At 45.7% G+C, this 21,427-nt stretch overlaps 1 protein-coding gene across 1 annotated transcript; it reads left to right on the top strand.

Moving 5' to 3' along the window:
* Positions 1–4,862: 4,862 nt before the first annotated feature.
* On the top strand, positions 4,863–9,984 carry LOC107384414 (phosphatidylinositol 3-kinase regulatory subunit gamma). Its single transcript, XM_015957682.3, has 10 exons — positions 4,863–5,143; positions 7,709–7,820; positions 7,911–8,009; positions 8,093–8,273; positions 8,367–8,483; positions 8,588–8,730; positions 8,814–8,990; positions 9,081–9,155; positions 9,235–9,405; positions 9,484–9,984. The coding sequence occupies exons 1-10, from the start codon at positions 5,089–5,091 to the stop codon at positions 9,755–9,757; spliced, it is 1,404 nt and encodes a 467-aa protein (XP_015813168.1). The 5' UTR covers positions 4,863–5,088; the 3' UTR covers positions 9,758–9,984.
* The last annotated feature ends 11,443 nt before the right edge of the window (positions 9,985–21,427 follow it).

Here is a 21,427-nt window from a genome sequence, read left to right as displayed (position 1 = left end):
AATTTCTACTTCTACTATGGTGTAGTGTCGGATGCATGCCGTAGAGCTCCATGCTGCCCCCTACAGTTTGGGAGAATATTGGCTCACCGCAGAGACGAGCCGCATGAACCATAAACGCTGCGAGTTGTGAAGCGCGTTCCATCCGCGAGCCGCATCACCAAGCGAAAAGTAAACGCGTCAAGCATAAACCAAGCTTTAGGGTTAGCTAGGATGCACCATGCCTCGTGTCCAATGGCCAACGGAGATAAGCCATTGGAGCTGTTTTGTACCAAATTTCTAATTTGTTTTCATGCAAAACCGATTCCCACTGCTTGGACATACAGGTGTAGACCATGCAAGAAATACCCGACTCTTCAGCAAAAACAACAGTGGGACATGTTAATGGTGTCTGATGTAGAAGACAGTGTCAGTTTCTGAACCTGTTCTGACAGCTTTGGTGAATTTGTTTTACTTGTTGCTTTAAATCGTGTTAAATTGCATAACTGGAGCCCTGACAGCCATGAGTTATGGATGAGTTTTATTGCCACTATCTAATTAACGGTGTTGTGTTCTCAGGCTCTCGGTTTCATCACTTGCAGGTAAGTTCTGATGGGAACGACAAACTCCAGACTGGCAAGTGAAGTTTTTATTTAAATCTGCCGATTTAATAAATAAAGAATGAACTGATGCTGCTGCTCAGCCTAAGCTAGTCATCGTCAGGCCTTCATCTGGCTCTTGCATGGAGGTAGGGAAAGCCTCTGGAGAAGCAGAGGCTGCTGAAACCACAGCATCAGCCTTCTCTTGCACAACTTAAGTAGTGGCATGCCTCAGCTGTCACCTCTGTTAGTGAGATTAGGCTCAGTGCGAAAACTCGGTGCTAAGTTTGACAACAGGAAAGGAGAGGGAGGGTCCTAACCCAGGTGAAAAGGCATAGAAGTACAAGGGAAACAGTATGTCTGCTTTGCTGATGTCTATGGTAACAGTATATCCTCCAATTTAACATTCCCTCCATCAAACATCGGTTTCTGTTTTTCCCCTTTCCTCTCTCTCTGTTCTTTTGACTTCTCTTTGACCTCCTTAAAAGAACAAGTTATGTTTCCCAGGGCCCAGCTATTTGAAGCTCATAGTTTTGGTTTTCCAAGGTTTTCTGTTCCAACTCAAGCCGTTCAGACATCGTCCCCACTTATATGTCCACAATGGCAGGGTCCTGGAGTCCAGACCAGAGCCGCCCTACTCTCTGCCTACAGTTGAGTTGCCTCTGGCAGGACCGCTGCGTGCTCTGAGCGCTGGTTCTGGCCGTTGTTCAGGGAAACCCCAGAGTTTTACCATGGTGAATGTGCCAGCTCCGTGCCAGGACCATTATGCATCCATTCAGAGACCGTGAATAGCAGCCCATTACTGGACAGAAACGCTGAGAGACGTGCAGTCCGCTCAAGGATGTGATGCTAGGCCATGACACAGACACTGACATTGGTAAAATAAACAAATCCCTGACACTGTTTCTCTGTATTGTGTCTAAAAGTCTTTTCTAATGTTCAATAATGAAAACCCAGATAAAATGTGTCCTGCTTTGTACAACTGCAAACATACACAAACAACAGATAGCATGGATTATTTTTGATATGGAATGAACAATTCAACTGACATAAATATAGGTTATTTGGACTCTTCTCGTGTTTTCACTCTGATCCAATAATATCTACAACAACAAATGTTTGACAGTGCCCCAGGTTACTGTTTGGTTTCCTTCCCCGGCCTGGCTGACCTGAAAACGTAAAGAGTAAAGTTCTAGCATTACTTCAAGGAATTGATACCGCCCACAGCCTTCCACCTCAGAGTTTGTCCGTTATGATGAAATCCAGAGTCAGTGAGTCAGGTATAACACTCAGGTACAATTGTGTCTAATTCAAAGTCAATATCTTTAAAACTGACCAGGGGCGGATTTAGGACTGAAGAAGATCCGGGGCTTAACACACACACGCGTACTTTTGTACTTTTTGTCTAAAAAACGTCCTTTTGTCCATCTTCACTCATGCGTTTCAGGCAGAGAGTGTAGAAGAAGCCGGCTGCTGAAGGGCTTCTTCTTCAGTGGTGGAGGATCAGGCAGGCTGTATACAAACTACTGCCAGCTGCTCCCTCTCTGTTGGACTTTGGTACTGCATGTTACTTCCGCGATTTAGATCCGGGGCTTCAGCCCAAGTAGCCGGGCCTAACGCCGCCCCTGAAACCGACAGAGATTTTGCCATTTTTGTTTCGCGTGAGGCTAGCGTGCTACGGCAGCCGTCTTGAACTGGATTGACTTTAACATCCAAGTTTTTGGTAGAGATGTTGCACTGTGTGCAGGGTTCATGGAGTGTGTGATGGTGATGACTCTCATCTGTAACTACCACTATATGACTGAATCATAAGTTAGTAAGGCCATATTGGCAGTGGAGGCCATCTTGAATTAGGTTGCCTCCAAAAGTTCCAATCATGACTTTCAAAGAAATATTCAGACAGTAAATAGCCTGTATTTGATATAGCACCTTCTAGAGTCATGGAACCCCCCAAGGCGCTTTACAACACAATCAGTCATTCACCCATTCACACACACATTCACACACTGGTGGGGATGAGCTACGATGTAGCCACAGCTGCCCTGGGGCGCACTGACAGAGGCGAGGCTGCCGAGCACTGGCGCCACCGGTCCCTCCGACCACCACCAGCAGGCAACGTGGGTTAAGGGTCTTGCCCAAGGACACAACGACAGCGACAGACTGAGTGGGGCTCGAACCTGCGACCTTCCGATTACGGGGCGAGCTCTTAACTCCTGTGCCACCGTCGCCACAGTAAAGCCGGTTAGCTCATCATGTGAACGTGTGTGAATGAGTGTAGTTTAAAGCGCTTTAGAGTCCTTTGACTTAGAAAAGTGCTAAATGTCCAATATTATTGTTGTTGTTATAATAAACCTTTGCCTTCCTCTTCTTTTGGAGCTTTCGTGTAGCCTCTCAGAATTCAGCTGCTATCTGATGTTGCTGCTGACAAACATCTGGCTGTTCTTCAGAAACCAGCGTATCCCAGCACACCACAATCTGGTGGCATACTGCGGTGGGGGGGTATCAGGATGAGTCACATCAGCTGTGGCAGCTGGCGTGCTTGCAGTATCAGCCGATCCTGTTAATCTTACGATTAGCTTTCAGTGATCCCATCAGGCCTGCCTAGATCGGGGGTGCAGAGCCTTGAGGTTTATCCAGCAGGTCAGTCCTGTCTTACGCTGAACACTCGGAGACAGACGCAACACCAAGAAGGCGCTTGGTAAAACTGCTGAACTGGACCAGAGTGCAAAGTCCAGAGACTGACGCTAACTGTCGAGCCCTGTGGTTCTGTTTTCAGGCGGGGGTGGCGGTGTAGTGTTGCACGGGTCAGGCCCAGCAAATTTCTGTGCTCTGCTGACAGTGGCGGGGGCGGAGTGGGTGGCATGGCAGCCAAGTGACATGCCGAGACATGCTTCCAGGCTGAAGCATGAAGATGTGGAAGAGCAACACCTGGACATCATACGTCTCATAAATCCATGCATGCCACGCACGTGAACACGAATGCCCAGTGTGGGCACACACTCACATGCCTGCCAAATGGTAGGTCTCCAGCCGAGAAACAAACCCTTCAACCCCGTGATGTTAGGAGATAAACTGCTGTTAACTAACCTCATCTTCTTGTTTCACTTTTAAACTAACGGTCCGTCCAAATCGGCCACAGGTGGGAGAGGCATCCCTGAGCTTGCCTGTCATTCGAGTTTAAAACAGTTTCTGGACTCTGACTGGACACTGAAGGGGGAGAAAGATGAAAGGAATGCTGTAGGCAGCCACCTCTCACAGCTTTCAGGGTCGGGGTCAAAAGGGATAAGGTCATAAACGCCATGGCCACCAGCAGAGATGGACCTCTGACCAAGAGGGCCTTGTTTTGCTCTCTATGCAGCCACAGATGTCAGCTGGGGGAAGAGGCCTCGGCTGTTTAAATTTACAGCATAATGTCATTCTGTGTCGTGAGCAAAACCCACAATGCATGTATTCATTTACCAGAAACGGGACAGTAAATGGTCTTTTTTTTTTTGCAGATGAAGCAAGACAGTCCAACACGTCTCGTCACCAAATAATCAGTTCTCTCAGTCCATCTCTGAGGTTTAACACACCTGCTATCATTTCAAGAGGATGACCTCATATCCAGCGCACAGAGCAGTAATTATGAGCATCAACAGTCAAGAGAGGCCACGCATTTTCTTTCTTTTGCTGCTGAACGTGTTCGACAAGCCTAACAAGAGTATAATACTCAGACATGGCTAGTCCTTTGCCTCTTAAACAAAGGGCATAATATACAGATCAAACCTGTAGCTCCATGCAGTTTTAATTACAATCTAATTACTCAGCAGTAAAACGGTTTCGTCCCAGTTATCTAAAAAAAAGGCATTTTCTCATGGGTCCATTATTTCCATGTCATGATTCCTGCTGGTTTTCCCTTTTCCATTCATGTCCTGTAAGGATTTTTTCAGCTGTTACGGCTAAACTGAGGGCCAACTGAATGAAAAGGTCTGGAATGTACCATTATGAAATAGGGATCATTCCAACACAAAACTATAAATACCCGTAACTATAACTTTTCATATATGAAATGTGATCATTTAAATGTGTATATATGCTATTCTTGATCATGTTTGTTCCATATAAAGTGCAGTTATTTTGTTTTAAGAGGACAGAAATCTGACGCTGAAACCGAGTCTCCCACTTCGCCCTCCGAGCTGGTTGGTCGGCGCCATGACGACGTCGCGAGCCTCCTTTTAAAGTCGCTCCACTTCCGAGGTGAAGTGAAGTGAAGAGGAGGAGGCGACGCTGAGATTAGGTGGTGGGGTGAAGACAAAACCTTTAGTCGGACAGGTTAATGGTGAGACATCACACCTGGACTCGGGAATGTTTACACACTCGGAATCAAAACGGTTTTTGTTCCTCCAAAACCTCTGCTGGACGTCTCCGACTGCACCGCGGGAAGAAGCAGCCTAAATTAGCTAGCTCCGAAAAACAGCTAACATTTTAAAACAAAGACAGCTGCTGCAAAAAGGACTACTACTGTAAAACAGGAATGGTTTATCCTCCCGAAGGTTTATTCTACATCGAAATGGACCAAGCACCTCCAGGTAAGTTAGGGTTAAACTAAAGGCAGCCATTGTCTGTCTGCGGAGGTTGGAAAACGGCTTTCTTTTCACCCCGGACTTTCTCCGTTAATGCTAACGCCATATAGCGAGATGTCTGTTCTAAATTTACGATAAAAGCCGTTCACGCAGGCGGCTGAAGACCGTTTTTACGACCGGCTCCCGGGTGCTGTGCTCCCCCAGCGGCGTTGCCCAGGCTTGCAGGGCGCTATTCGCTTGCCGATTACGTAATACCTCTCGGAGGATCGGGCGCAGTGGCTCGCCTCCTTTTTCTTTTGTCCCAGCTGCAGCGCAGGCTGGCATGTTGGCCGTGACAAAGTTGAACGGGAGGGCTGCGGCCTTTTGGCATGTCCGCACAGGAGATGAGGTGAAGGGAGACGGGGACAGAGAGGCTGGTTGAGGGGTTAATGAGCGCCGTGTGAACCGAGCGCTTTGTTCTCCTCTGCAGCCGGGGCCGTGCTTAATGTGTCCGCCAGCCAGCTCCTAAAGCGGGCTACAGGCGAGGAGACGGCTCGGTTGTCTCTCTCTATCTGCGTTATTGCGCTGTCACAACAACCTGCTTCAGCGCCTAATCATTACCGAGAAAACTAATCTGCTGGTGGTTGAACAGAAACGCACACATTCAGCCATGTGTCATACTCATGAGCCCTTATTGTTCCTCTCAGTTGGACCCTGGAGGAGAGCTGATCCACAGACGGTCTCCGAGTGTGGGGTTCTTTATATTTCACTTTTCCTTTCTGCGCCAGCCTTCGGAGCTGCTGAGGTGTTTTGGTAGAAGACTGAAATAGCTGAGGATGCAGAGGGTTTAATTTTTGCTGCTGCACCTGCCTTTTGTTTGTTTTAGGGTCAGTAAAACGAGGAAAGCGGATGGTTGGAGACGGTCGCATTTTCATGGCTCTGAGGGTGCTCTTGTATTCTCCCCTAACTGCCCCATGAAAGGCACTTTTGTCCTGCCGTGAAATATATCGCCCTTCACCTCCTCTTGATGCGGTTTGCCCTCTTTTTTTCTTCTAGGATAGTCCAGAGCCAATTTTTTTCGTCTTTCCCGTCCCACTTTAAGGCTGATGGAAAACCTTAATATACAAGCTTGATGTGAATAAAAAGGAGGTTCAAGAAATTCAAAGTATAATTTAGAGCCAAATGAAATACCTGACATGCAACCGAGAACAGCAGAAGGGAAGCGGTGCAGAAGTGGCTTTTGCAAAAGCTGCAGAAAATTGAAACCCCCCCAAAATGGATTTTATTCTGAGTTTCAGTGATTAAAAACATCCCATATGGTCAGTGATGTGCCTTAGGAGTAAAAACGCAGAACCTCCTAATGATCTGGAAACAAGTCTGGGCTTGTCCGCAGATCCTTACAAGTTCAGTCATGCTATGACACGTGTGTGTGTGTGTGTGTGTGTGTGTGTGTGTGTGTGTGTGTGTGTGTGTGTGTGTGTGTGTGTGTGTGTGTGTGTGTGTGTGTGTGTGTGTGTGTTAAAGGGGCATTATGGAAGTGTGACAGCCAAAACATGTATAGAACTAATAAATGTCTTCTTCATACATTCTCCTGCAATGCCCTGGTCCTGTAGAATGAGCCCTGGCATTTTTACTGTGATTGCCTGTTTTTCTGTAAAATCACAGAAAAAGAGAGATGCTCGGGTCGAGCAGGCTGCTTCATGCGCGTTCACGCTCAGGCATCGCCCGTAGCATTTGCTATCAGTAGCTTTAGCAGCAGAGAGAGAGGCAGTGCCACTTTGTCGCTGTTCCTAACGCCTAGTGACAAAGCTAGCTACATTTCTGAGGACCCTTAGCTACTTTCTGTAGAACTTTCTTCTAGATATTTCCTGCAAATTAGCAACAAAATAGCCATTTTCACTCCGAACCGTTCTTTGAACGTTGTTTCAGCTGTAATCAAGGACATAAATGTTACAGATACAAAAAACGTCACAGGTGCTTTAGCTCACCTAGTAAGACATCGGACTCTCATGCAGAAGACCTGGGTTTGATTCTGGGTGTGAACATAGTTTATTTAGAGTTTCTTTTTTACATTAATGGTATATTTTTTTACAGTAAGATGCCCAAATTTTTATTTGAGACTCGCCGAACGGCATTGAATTCACAGATAAAAAAGATGTGGGTTCAACTTTCATTTTGGAACAATTTTTCAAGCAAGGGAAGGGAATGATCTGAGCATGCAGGAGGACTGACCCATCATAAACCTTTGTCGGCTGTGCTGAAGAGAAAGCTACAGAACCAAATTATTTAATTAATTAGCTGCACGTTCTCCTGTCCTCTGTCCTCCGGGCCACACACACACACACACACAGGACTGTCTCAGCTGTTATTTTCGTTAAGGAGTGTGCACGTACAGCATGCGCGCCTCGTGCACAAGCATACTATTGAAGCTGCCGTTACGCTTTTGGCCCGAGGGGGCAATCGCGAGCAAAAAACTTCAAAACTCCGTAAAGTCCCTTTAATGACCGTGGGAGGGTCATTATATTCAAATTAGTTTCTTTATTTTTCTGAAGAAAAAAACATGAATTAAATTTCTCTACTTTGTGTTTATAGCTCTCCCTCCCAGGTCAGAAAAGCCAGCCGTGGCCGTCATGAGCAACAACGGCCTTTCTCTGCCTGCGTGTTCGCTACAGGACGCCGAATGGTACTGGGGCGACATAACAAGGTAAATTTAGAGTAATTTAGCAACTGTTGTGTAGATTTGTTGGAGGTTGCGTATTGTTAAAGCTGTTAAATGTTGCCCCCACCCCCACAGGGACGAGGTGAACGAGAAGCTTCGAGACACTCCTGACGGCTCATTTCTGGTGCGTGACGCTTCCACAAAGCTGCAGGGAGACTTCACGCTGACCTTAAGGTACGTTTTATTAAAAACGTGAAGGATAATGCTCGCCATCTCGGCTTGTCTCGTAATTTAACCAAACCTTTTTGTTGTTTTAGGAAAGACGGACACAACAAACTAATCAAGATTTACCACTGCGATGGGAAGTATGGCTTTTCAGACCCCCTGACCTTCACCTCAGTGGTGGAGCTCATCTGGTACTATCAGCGACATTCGCTTGTGGAGTATAACGCCATGCTGGATGTGATGCTCACACACCCCGTGTCCCGCTTCCAGCAGGTGAGTGAGCCGTGTTGCCACCGCTTCAGCCTGGCTCTGATTTGTGAGGAGGAGAAACGGCAGGTTTCTGAGTGGGTGACTGGTTTGTTTCAGGTGAAGATGGACAGCGTTGACGTCACTGGAAGAAAGCTGAAGGAGGTCCACGCTCAGTACCAGGAGAAAACCAAGGAGTTTGACCGTCTTTACGAAACCTTCACAAAGACCTCACAGGTTACAAATGCACGTTTATTTACCACCTTGCTTTTGTTTTTTTAACACGCCAAACTTGGACTCGGGCATGGTTCTAACATGACCTTTCCTCCTCCGCGGTCTAGGAGATCCAGATGAAGCGCACGGCGATCGAAGCTTTTAATGAGACCATGCTGATCTTTGAGGAGCAGTGTCGTGAGCAGGAGCGCTATGGAGAGGAGTTTGAGAGGAACGGCCTTTCAGAGGAGGCTGACAGTGATCTGGAGAGGTACTTAAGTGACACCTTCTCGTAATTTCATCTGGTTTACCTTCTTCTCACTCAGATCTGTTACTTTTACTTTTCCCTGATAGCTTTTTGATAAATTACGAGAAGCTGAAGTGCCGTCTTGGGGAGATCTATGACAGTAAAATCCACCTGGAAGATGACTTGAGGACACAAGTGGAGGACTACAGGGAGACCGACAGGAGGATGAACAGCCTGCGGCCAGACCTCATCCAGCTACGAAACATTAGAGACCAGTACCTCAAGTAAAACCAATTCTCCAGAAACTTAAAGCCTGAGTTGTGTAATTATTGTGGAACAGATTTGATTAGATTCTGACCTGCGTCTCCCTGCAGCTGGCTGAATCGCAAAGGCGTACGGCAGAAACGCATCAACGACTGGCTCGGGGTTCAGAGCGACAGTCTGGACGAGTGAGTTCTGATCAAATCTCATTGGGTCTGAGTGGGAAAGTGTCAAACCAGAGCTTTTACCACCGCTTTGTTCTTCCAGCACGTACGTGTTGAAGGGAGATGAGAAGAATCTGCCACACCAGGATGAGACCAGCTGGTTTGTCGGGGAGCTGAGTCGGACGCAGGCCGAGGAGACGCTCCAGGGTAAAGCTCCCGGAACGTTCCTGATCCGCGAGAGCAGCAAGCAGGGGTGCTACGCCTGCTCCGTCGTGTGAGTGTGCTGCAGCAGCAGTTCCCTCTGCTGTGGTGCGACTGGCCGACGCGTACTGACGTTTACCTTCTCTTACAGCGTGAACGAGGAGGTGAAGCACTGCATGATCTACAGCACGCCACATGGATACGGTTTCGCCGAGCCCTACGACGCTCATTGCTCGCTGAAAGACCTCGTCCTGCACTATCGCCTGCACTCTTTAGCTCAACACAACGACGCCCTTGATGTTCGGCTGTCGCAGCCCGTCCACGCCAAAGCCACGGCCGCTTCCCCTCAACAGGCCGAAGAACACAAACTGTTACAGACTCCCAAACACACGCCGGGTCTCCCACCCGCCGCTCCGGAGATGTGAGACTGTTTCCTGAGGGGAGAGCTGCGTTAAAGGTGCATGGTGTAAAGATTTGCACTACAGTGATTCCATCGGATTTGGGGAATGGGATCTCGCCCGTTGAAGTGGGACCGGAACTTGAATGTCAGCCTGACTGCTTCAGACTTTTTTTTTTTACTCTGCGTTTGTTGCTGTTTGTTCAACGGAGTTTTTCTCCGGTAGACCTGAGTTTTGTTCTCTGGCATCAGGTGCTGCACCTTCCTGGAGTTATCCATTTACTCGAGTGAAAAGTGATTCAGTTTTCCAACTTGACTGATGTGCTCTCTATATTGGAACGCTACTACAAAGTGCATTTGCGAGGGGAGGACAGCCCGCGGTGCTTTTGCCGGGTTCGTGTGCGGTTGGTGGGTCGAAACATTTTGGGGCGCGGCGCCACGTGTGAATATGTTGACGTTGTGGTGCTTCTCAGCCGTTTGCCCCTCTATAAGAGACGTTCATACACAGTGGATAATTATGTAGCATCGACATACTGTAGAAAACCATAGTGGACGCATACTCAATGTTATACCCGTTGACCAAAGCACTTGATAGTGAGCAAAACGACGTCCCTGTTTAGTGTGGTAACTGCATTTTGGCAAGGGTAGGGTGATTCGTGTACACCTGCTGATGTGCTGATCAAAACATAATCTGAAGTACTGTATGTTATATTCTGTTACTCAAAGAAGTATAAGCTTTTTGTATTCTATATATATATTTTCTATGATCATGTCACAAGATGAAAGCTTGAAGAAAGTGCAATCCAACAGTATTTCTATTGTTGCAATGATGATGGTGGTGGAGGTGATGCTGTTAATGAGAGGTTGACGTTTGCCACAAAAATGCACTCTCCCTGGTGATTGTCGGGATGAGGTGGCCTCCGGTGTTTGTGCGAGCGACCGGAGGTCCGGAAGTATCCTGCCTTCATTACTTGAACTGTGGCATTGCTCTAGCTATGAATGTTTTCTCATGACACGCAGCCTACATAGCTTAAGGGGGAAGGAATCCACGTTGAACTTGGCACATTTTTCAAGTTAAAGGACAATAGACACTTAGTATAGAAATACCACGAAATGTATTTCTAGCGTCGGTTCGTGGAATGAGGTCTATGAATCCTCTTGGGAAATATGACTCCGCCGGAGGACTGGTGAAGCTCCTGGGATGAAGCTAAGCAATGTGAGATCCTGCCCTTTATCTTGCTGAAAGACAATAAACTGAAAAGAGTTTTGTCAACTAATTCCAGTCGTTTGTTTTTCTTGTCTACACGCGACTTTTACTGGTAAAACGGCTCATTAGTTAAACGTTTCTGCAGCTTCGGAGATGACCAAAGCAGCGTAGAAGGAGTCTTAGACAGCTTACGGGTTTGTGGACCCATTGTACTTTGATGAGCTTATCCTTGTGTCGGATAGATGGAGAGCTACGAGGGCAGCAGAGGACACGCTGCGGACAGATGGAGGAGAAAGGAAGTGGACAAAGACAATAGCAGGATACGTGCCGGCGCTTTCCTCTCGTTCTGGCCGCCGTTGAGTCACCAGAAAAATATGTATTGAATGGACTTCTCTAGAAACTTGAGTGTTTAAAAAAAAACAAACTGACGCTTGTGTGAAGGGAATGCAGCCGACGTTTGGTGCTCCACTGTTAGTCCGGCGAAGTTTGGAAATGACGAGCTATGCCTCAGCATCACAGAAACACATTTAGACTCCAGGGTGCTACCGACTCGGACGGTGACCCTAGATGGCGGTACTACCAGTCCAGTACGCTGTGACCCGAGCAACAGGTGGCCTCTTTCAAGCATCACACAGGATCTGAGTTAGGTAAGGATTAATGAGGCACAGTTCCAGGCCACGGATTACTCCCCGTTACCCGTGTCAGCTTGGAGGGCTCTGCCGGGATTGACCATACGCACAAAAGATGGATGGACAGGACGATATGTACTGAAGCTGAGTCATCCTGTGTGTGTGTGTGTGTGTGTGTCCAAAAGACAGAACGAGAGTGGGAAAAGGGAACTCCTTTCCCACACGGCTCTGCTGCCAGATTCACTTAACGTTCATGACTTTTGGCTTTTTTTCCAGTGTTGCTCAAAAGTCGTTGAAGGATTATTATGGCCTGCTTTAGCAAAATACCTCATAAAGCACTGGATGTATTTTGATGAGACGTTCAGCGTGTAATGGTTCGACGTAACTTGATTTAAGATAGCTGTCACAACCAGCAGACCTTAGCCAACAAATAAAATGTATGTAACTCCTTCAGTCTTACAGATTGGGCTGGAACTGGAACTGTCATGTAGTAATCAGTGAATGTACGCCTACATATAATTAACCTTAAGAGAAAAAATGTCTTCCATGGGAGAGTTCCATGGACAAACCTCTGACCCAGAAGAATCGTCTCATATCCCTCCCACCCACCTCAGAAGGAGTGCGTCCCGTTCCATCTGGCGTCAAACTAACCCTAAACCTGCAGTCGGGTCAGTAGCTGCTCTGCTGCTTCAGGACCTGGACCACCTTAATGGGCCATTCCCATCTGTACCTGGTCGGCCCGGCCCGGATAGCATAGCATGCTTACATATCTTGGTGGCCTGCCTTTTTTCAGGGTGCAATAAGACTGTTTTTCAGCCCTCTTTCTGAGGTGGTCTGCTTTAAGCTTGACGCATTCACTTTCCGCTTGGTGATGCGGCTCGCGGATGGAACGCGCTTCACAACTCGCAGCGTTTATGGTTCGTGCGGTGAGCCAATATTCTCCCAAACTGTAGGGGGCAGCATGGAGCTCTATGGCATGCATCCAACACTACACCATAGTAGAAGTAAAAGTTACTGTTTACAACATGGCATTCCAGCATTTTTAACAGCGTCCTCGTCTTTTCCGACAGTGCGAGCTATTTCTCTCCAAGAATTATTAACAACATGTTGATCACGGTGATCTCTGAGAGCTGAATCATACAAATGTCTGTATTTACGAACCTCTGCCATACTTCTTGCCGGTCCGCCATGTTTTTCCACGTCCGACCGTCCGCGTGGTTAGAAATTTTCCTAGGTGCGCGTTGCGGAAAGTTTGGGCCGTGCGGAGGCGCGGTGGAGGGGCGTGGTTGTTAAAATGATGCAATTTCACCGCGCGGAGCCGTGCGGACCTCGTGGACGCGTCAAGCATAAACCAACCTCCAGGCTGACCAGGACCAACACACCCACTGCTGACAGCAAATTCACACATTCCATTAGAGCAAGCATCTGATTGGTGGGTAGAATCAGCCCACATGGGCTTAAAGAGCAAGTCACCCCCAAATCAACTTTTTTTTGCTGATAAACTAAATAAGCGAGTGTCTAATTGTGCTGTAGACACGTGTAGTCAATAATTTGGCACTTCAGTGCATCTTAGTTCAAATTTAAATATTCTGCCTAAAACTGTCAGTGTTGTGCCGTCGTCAGGTAAAAACTCTGCACTGCATCACAATTTAAATCTGCCATCGCTAGTGGCTAAGAGGTACCCTAGAACGTTAGCTGGTACCATATGATGTCACAATGTCGTTGTGAGCCTGTGTGTGTGTATTTGTTAATGGCTCCGCCCTCTCGGTCTGTTAGGCAACAGCATTTGTTGCATTTTTCAAACAGGAAGTGGGAGTTGAGTAAGAATCTGGTAGGGGGTGACTTGCTCTTTAAGGCATGCTCAATTCATCATCATTCATTATCATGTTGATTACCTAGAAGCTGAAAATGTCTCTGACTGCATTCCTTGCATAACTAAGCAAGGATGTGTGGAATCAACTGGGCCAGGCTGGGGCAGACTGGAGCTATCCGGGCTGGGCCGACCAGGTACAGATGGTAATGGCCCATAATGGAACCAGGAATTCTGCTCTCTAGCAGAACATCCTGAAGGAGAACATCTGACCTTTGACCTTGAACAGGATGGTCCCGCGTTCCCAACCCCAATCCACGTCAAAGCAACGCCCACATGAAGGGCATGTCCCAAAGGTTCCCAGGCAGAACTGTGCTGGTGCTGAGTGACCTTCGTTCACCCAGCCATCAACGAGATGTAAAGCTGACTGTAACTCAAGGAACCAGAGTCCAACTGGATGATTGGTTTAAAGGATGTGGTTTCTGGTTCTGCTCAGCTGTATTGGATTAAACACAAAGCTGATTCTGGAGTTTAGCCTAGCCTCGCGCTGGTGGAAATAAGGCAGTAAAAGCAATTCAACACAACAAGCCGCAGCTGAAAATAAACACGATGGTGTGTTAAACTGAATCACCTTTAGATCAGTGATCCCGTCACTTGTATTATTCTTGTTTAGTTCTTTCTTCCTCCTAACCATTTGCAGGTGGAAAACTTCCAACCATCCATCCTTTCATCCATTTTTGGCTGCTTATCCGGGGTCGGGTGACGGGTCCTAGGGCCATAATCTCCTCTCCCCTATCGTAGCTGCTACTTACCAAATGGTCATGGTGGTTCTTTCCTCCTGAAGGAAGGATTTGAAGTTCGCTGAACTTACAGCCATTTTTCCTTTGATTTTCTGCGGATCTGGTTTGATTACGTCACTTTTGTCATGCGCATTATAGTCCTGGATGTATTTTCATCAGGGAATCTTGGTGAAGTTGAAAGACGCGTGGAATCCACTCAGTATATCGGCAGATTCTGGAGACTAATGTCCAGGAATCAAAGCTGAAGCTGCACCGGGGCTGGATCTTTCTAAAAGACAACAAACCTAAACACTGCTCAACATCTACTAACGCATTCACGCGGAGGAACAAGGAGAACGTTCTGGAATGGCCGTCTCAGTCCCCAGACCCGAAAATGATTCAGTTAGAGACCTGTCCATCAAATGTGAATGAACTAGAGATGTTTTATAAAGAAGAACGATCGAAAATGCATTCAGCTAGAATCCAGACTCTCACTGGAAGCTGCAGGATGCATTTAGAGGCTGTTGTTTCTGCAGAAGGAGGATCTACTAAATATTGAGTTCATATTTCTTTTGTGACGCCCAAATTTGTGCACCTACCTAATTTTGTTTAAAGAATTATTGCACACTTTCTGTAACTCCTATAAACTTTGTTTCACTTCTCAAATATCACTGTGTGTGTGTCTCATGTGTGATATATTTATCGTAACAACCAACGATTTATACAGGATAATCATGAAGATTAACAAGGCTGCCCAAACGTTTGCATCCCACTGTAAATTGGCAGTGTTGCAGTAATAAGCAAAGCTGTGTGAATGTTTTTTGTAGCACTACTGTTTCAGGGGGTAGATGTTTGCCAGAGGAAAGGTAGGGGAAAAACAGCAGTCCTATTCATCAATATTTATGAGATATAAATTCCCTGCCTACTATTGGCTAAATGCAACATGACTATTCCACTGCCTGTGTTCGTTTTTGTTTCTTGGGTAAAAATGCAACGCTGATGTTGAATCTACCTAAAACACAAGCCCGAAGGTGCTTCGTCATGCTGTGGAGGTCGTTATTGCCGATGGTTAGCCTCTACTAGCCGAGAAGCAGGGATGCAACGATACCCCTTTTTTCCAAACTGATACGATACCGATACTTGGATCTGAGTACTCGCCAATACCGATTACCGAAACCGATACTTCTACCACACACAAAAAACCGCAATGATTTGGAATACAGGTTTTATTTTCTTCTCTGCTTTCATCAGGAAAAGACTGTGAGGTAGATAAAAAGTAAAATAAAATACATGAATAGAAATCATCACAAAACTAAAATATCAATCAGCCAAAAAGAGCACCCGTCACCCCTCTGTTCATTGAGCTCCACTGGCTACCGCTAGCAGCACGCATCAAATTCAAATTGCTAACACTAGCATACAAAGTCCGAGACGGTACGGCTCCCATCTACCTGAATCCTCTTGCAAAGGCTTACGTCTCGGCCCGGCCGCTCCGGTCATCACAGGATCGTCGGCTAGCAGTGCCTACACCACGCTCAGGACAATCCAGACTCTTCTCATGCATCGTTCCACAAATGTGGAATGACCTACCAACCACTACCAGAACAGGGGCTTCCTTTTCAATTTTCAAGAAACTCCTGAAGACCCTGCTCTTCAGAGAGCATCTTCTAAACTAGCACCCTCCCTGCACCCGTCCCTCCTCTCTACTGTCCACTCCTTTGTTCCCTTCTCTCCATGATTGATGTCAAGTTGTTGTTATTGTTGTTGTTAGCCTCAAGGGCAACATGCCGATTATCACTTGTAAGTCGCTTTGGACAAAAGCGTCTGCTAAATACATAAACATAAACAAATTAGGTGAACAGAAATGACAAGTTACAGTGAAGTCATTTTCAAGCAACTGCATTGGTATCGGTTTGGTTAACTTTTACCGATACCGCGGTATTGGTATCGGCACCGATCGGTATCGGTGCATCCCTACCGAGAAGCATTATTTGCTTCTATTATTTTGCTTTTGTTCAGGGGACCCATGAACTGACCGGAAGGGGAGGAGACTTGGGCTCCCCATTTCCTTTCTGCAGGCTTGTTCAGCAGGCATGAAACTCAGCGACCAATGGTAAAGAACAACTTTAACCCTGTTAACAAAAGTAGGAAATACTTAAAAGTTTAATGATGTTGCTTTGAAAAAGAAAGGGTTATGTGTTTTTTATTATACATTTCCTCACTTCAAAGAAAGAAGAAAGAAAATTATCTTTTATACAGAGCCTCTCAAGATAAAAATCACGAGGCGCTTCACAAAAACAAACATTTTAAATAGAAAAAATTTTTTTTAATGCGTTTTCAACCAAACTTCCACTTGTATTTTTCTTTTATGGCAGTTAAACTCACTCTGCCTCTCCTCTGGTTGCTTTGGCTTCCTGCCGGACTTGAAGTTATGGTAATTTAAGGAAAAAGCAAGGCCTGGGGAGTTGTTGGCTCATTTTTCACTCGCAGCTCTCCTTCCTCTGCCAGCTTTTCCCCCAGCACAACTAGCTCGCATAACATCATTTCAGTTTTGCTTCCCAGCTCTGGATTTTAAATTAGTTCTGACTGAGAAATGGGGGCAGCAGGACGAATCACCTTTGGAGTCACGCCCGAAACACAAACACACGACCAACTGTCTCGCAAGCTTTTAGAAAAATAGGTTTTCGCTTTCAGTTTGCAGCAGCCAATCAGGTTCCTCCTCCCCTCTGTCTCCATCCGATCCCAGCTCCACGCTGCGTGATCAGCCAATCAGAGCCGTGGAACGTGCCGCACCTCAGCCAATCAGCGACCAGTTGCCATGTGGAAGGCAGAATCGATAAGAGGGATTTTTTTTTCTTTATTTTACAACCTCACGTTATAGCTGGCTTATAGGCTGAGGGCGGGAGATCCTGTTGCTTGCCAACCAGCATGTAGGACACACACACACACACACACACACACACGCACGCACGCACGCACGCACACACACACACACATACGTTATCTGTATGCTGCATGAGTCTGAGGCCGATGAACAGCTACAATTAAAATGGAAAAGAAGTTTCTATTTTGGGTTAATTGTAGTTAATTACTGACATTGATTAAAGGCTAATTAAGGATATTTAAATTTAAATTGATGATCTGAACAATATTAAAAATTCTCTAAATAATTGTGAGCTCAATTATAAGTAATAAATAAGTATATTTTAATAGGAAAATGCAGGTCTCCACGCTGTTTTGACTGAATTGTGTCATTTCTGAATGTTCTCTGATGCATCTGAAGCTGTAATTATCATTTATTCTAATTTCTGTGCTATCTCAGTGACCTCCTTTGACTCTGATTTCAGTAACAAGCTCAGATCAAACTGAGACGGGAGGTGACGCTGAGCCAGCTCACTGAGCTCAGGTATGGCGTAATGCTGCTTGTTAACAAACCATCCGGGAGAAACGCCAATCCTGATCCACCACAAACAAATCAGCTTTCCAGGTATCCGCTTAAGCAGCGCTGGAAGGTGATCCTCAATTTAAAAAGTGGAGAGAAGGACGTCAGTTTGCATGATTTCCTCCTAATTCAGTAAAATATCACACTGCAGTCTGTCAAGGGGGGAGTGAAATTCCAATCGGTGAATTAAATGAAGCACCTCGACGTCCATGGACAATCTCATTGTGGGAACTCGGCTTTCAGATAGATTAAAGGAGAAGCAGCAGGCGCGTGGCCGGCACACTGATGTGGAAAAAGGACCGACAGCCAGGAACCTGCAGCTCAGGTGTGGAAGGCGAGAAAAGAGTTAGAGATCGAACCAGAGAAGGAGCTGGGTCCGGTTGATGGGCAACAACACAGAAAAAAACAGCAACATAAACACACAAAGCTGCTGACTGAGTCACTATAGCTGTGAAGAAAAACCTTCTTATGTAAACCAGTCAGTCTCCCTTCAGATAAAATAGTTCAACCATCGTCAGCTCCATCAGTACTTCTACATGACCTGGACTTGTTTCCTTTTGCACACGGCCCCGAGGTGACGTGTGCTGTGACATAAATAAACGGAACAGAACTTGAACATTTTGATGACCATCACTGTTTTTATTGTCTCTCCCGCCTCACCGGAAATTCTGAGAACAGGTTGAAACCCGAAACCATTGGTGAAAATCGTGTTACGCTCACGACAAACAATGAAACGGTGCGGACAAACGGGAAAACACCTGAAAAACCTGATGACGATGTCTAACTTCAGCAGTTATCAGGTAAGAGACACGGGACGCCCTGGACAGGTCTCTCGTCAATCACAGGGACACACAGAGACAAGCGACCAGTCAAGAGACAAGCATCTAATCGGCCTAACATGCATGCTTCTGGTCTTCAGGAGGACATTAAAGTATCTGGAGAAAACCCACACATGCATGGGGAGAACACGCTAACCCCACACTGAATGGCTGCAGCAGGGATTCAAACCTGCAACCTTCTAGCAGCACCAGCTGCAACACCTTTCAGCCCCTGAATGCAAACTCAGCAGCTGATAATCTGTAGATATTCACCCAAAGATTATTTTCTGGAGGCTTTCTTTAATCCATGGGGGTTTGATTATTATTATTAAATAAACAAGCACAGGCAAAAACATCATAGCCTGTTTGCAAAATGCATAATTCAATTCAATTCCATTCAAAAATACTTTATTAATCCCAGAGGGAAACTGATTGCTGTAGTAGCTCAGAATAATAATAATAATCAAGTCATCAAAGAGTTGTTGTATATTACAACGGCTGTTGGCAGGAAGCATCTCCAGTAGCGGTCAGTATTGCAGCGAAACTGAAGAAGCCTCTGACTGAAGACACTCTTCCGTTGTCGGACAGTCTTGTGAAGAGAATGCTCAGGGTTGTCCATCATTTTCTTGATTCTCTGGAGAATCCTTCTTTGCATTATCTCCTCCAGCGATTCCGAAACTGCCGAAACTCTGGCTGAGTCCTTGAAAGGGCTTGGAGTTCCTCCATCTTGTTGGCCAATGATCTCACATTGCCCGTTATGATCGATGGAAGAGATGGTTTGAATTTCCTCTTTCTCTGTCTCCGTTTTGCTCCCGCTCTGCATCCACGCTTCTTGCGTTTTAGCTCATTTGGGATTTGTGGCTTCAGTTGAGGTATTATTTCAGCCTTTCCAATGTTAATCAGCTGCTCCCGATGGTAAACCAGCTTGTTGCCATGGTTACGCATCATAACAAATGCTCAAAAAGTGAAAAAAGCTAAAAATTAGCTGTACAAATCCTCCAAGCTTCACAGCACCAGAAACAGAAAAGTAAAGTGTCCAAAAAATACAGTTTTTCTGGAGAAACTAGAAGAAAAAATGCCCAAGAAAAGGCAAAACTTACATATAGTCAACAGAGCTATTCCAACATGCAGCCACCCAGAGCAGCGCAGTTCCGGAAAAGATTTCCATGGATGATTTTAATAATATTTAGTATTTTGCATTCATTTAACATCAACTCCAACTTTTCTCATGTCTTACGTTAGATACAACCCCACAGTGTCTGAAGAGCAAGGTAACCTTTGAGTAGTCAAGAGAAAAATGTGCAGAAAGACTCCAACCAAAGCACTCCTGAGGCCTCTTCTCTTAACGTCAAAAGAAAAATCCAAACATGTAAATCTAACGGCTGTTGGCTTCTGATCAGAACACCGGCGTCATGTCAAACTCGCGGAGAGCACGTATGTAGCATGTACCATCTGTGAGCTGAATGGGAGTGGGCGTCACGCCTCAGCGGAACACTAATGAGCCTCTCGAATTGCAAAACAGCACTGATCATCTCATGAGGGCTAAAAATAAGCAATGTGACTAACACACAACAGGCGTGGAAACTGGGATATTTGTCTCTGGGAAAAATGTCAGAAGAATAAGGCCAGCCATTAGGTGCTTGTGTTGAATCAGGGTTTAGGCGTGGTGAGGAAAAGAGAAAATACTAAAATACCAAAGTCACATCATTTATATGCAGGAAAAAGGACTTCAGCAGCTGGACATAAGGATGAGATTCACTGGCTGGTTGAGAAATTCTCTGAAGGAGGCAACAACAAACATTTTCATGTTATCCTATTGCTTCTCCTTCTCTGGGAACATGCTGGTCCAACACCTGCCCACATACTTACACATGTGGTTTCCTAGCTTTCACATGGTTGCTTACAAATAAATAAATCTAATCCAAATCAAAGTTGTTGCAGATGAAATATTTCCAAAGATGGGGAAGATGAATGGCTGCTAAACAAAATATACAAGATGTGCTTAAGTTCAGTGGATTCTTCAGGAGGACGTCTTAACCCTCTGGAGGCAGGCGTTGCAGATTCGCAACAGTTAAAACTAGGGCTGCACAATATATCGCAAATATATCGTTATCGCGATATCAGCATGCGCAATATGCATTTCGCAAAGAACAGATAAATATTGCAATGAATGGTCCGCTCAAATGTTTGCTACACATAATGCATTCTGTGCATCAAAAGGAAGTATGATTTTTTTTAACAAATCAAATGGAGCTCTTCACCCATTTGGCCAATCGGGTGGGTTCTCATAGGTTAGACGCCCGCCCCCGAGGCGGACGGCACTTCATAGATGGTTAGCAAACACCTGAGTTAGCTTCGTTAGCTCTTTTTGCTGATTCTGCTTTTCCCGAGATCCACGGATCGCCTTTTCTTGTTCATTTTCTTTTTCCCTTTCCTCACATCTTTTGCTTTTCTCATTTTTATGAATTTTTTTTTATTTTTTTTTTGTTTTTGATTATTTTTGTTCCTGGGTTAAGTTTTTATTTATCGCAAGTAATATCGTCATCACAATATTAATCATTGTTATCGAATATCGCAGGTTTTCCTAATATCGTACAGCCCTAGTTAAAACCTACCTATCTGGTTACTCCACATTCAATTCAATTCAATTCAAAAATACTTTATTAATCCCAGAGGGAAATTGATTTCTGTAGTAGCTCAGAATAATAATAATAATCAAGTCATCAAAGAGTTGTTGTATATTACAATGGCTGTTGGCAGGAAGGATCTCCAGTAGCGGTCAGTGTTGCAGCCAAACTGAAGAAGCCTCTGACTGAAGACACTCTTCCGTTGTCGGACAGTCTTGTGAAGAGAATGCTCAGGGTTGTCCATCATTTTCTTGATTCTCTGGAGAATCCTTCTTTGCATTATCTCCTCCAGCGGTTCCGAAACTGCAGAAACTCTGGCTGAGTCCTTGAAAGGGCTTGGAGTTCCTCCATCTTGTTGGCCAGTGATCTCACATTGCGATGGAAGC

Source organism: Nothobranchius furzeri, chromosome 11 (assembly GCF_043380555.1).
Source record: "Nothobranchius furzeri strain GRZ-AD chromosome 11, NfurGRZ-RIMD1, whole genome shotgun sequence".
In the NCBI taxonomy this organism is placed as follows: domain Eukaryota; kingdom Metazoa; phylum Chordata; class Actinopteri; order Cyprinodontiformes; family Nothobranchiidae; genus Nothobranchius; species Nothobranchius furzeri.
The sequence above is the reverse complement of the archived record's forward strand: the minus strand, read 5'-3'. Positions and strand labels throughout refer to the sequence as shown.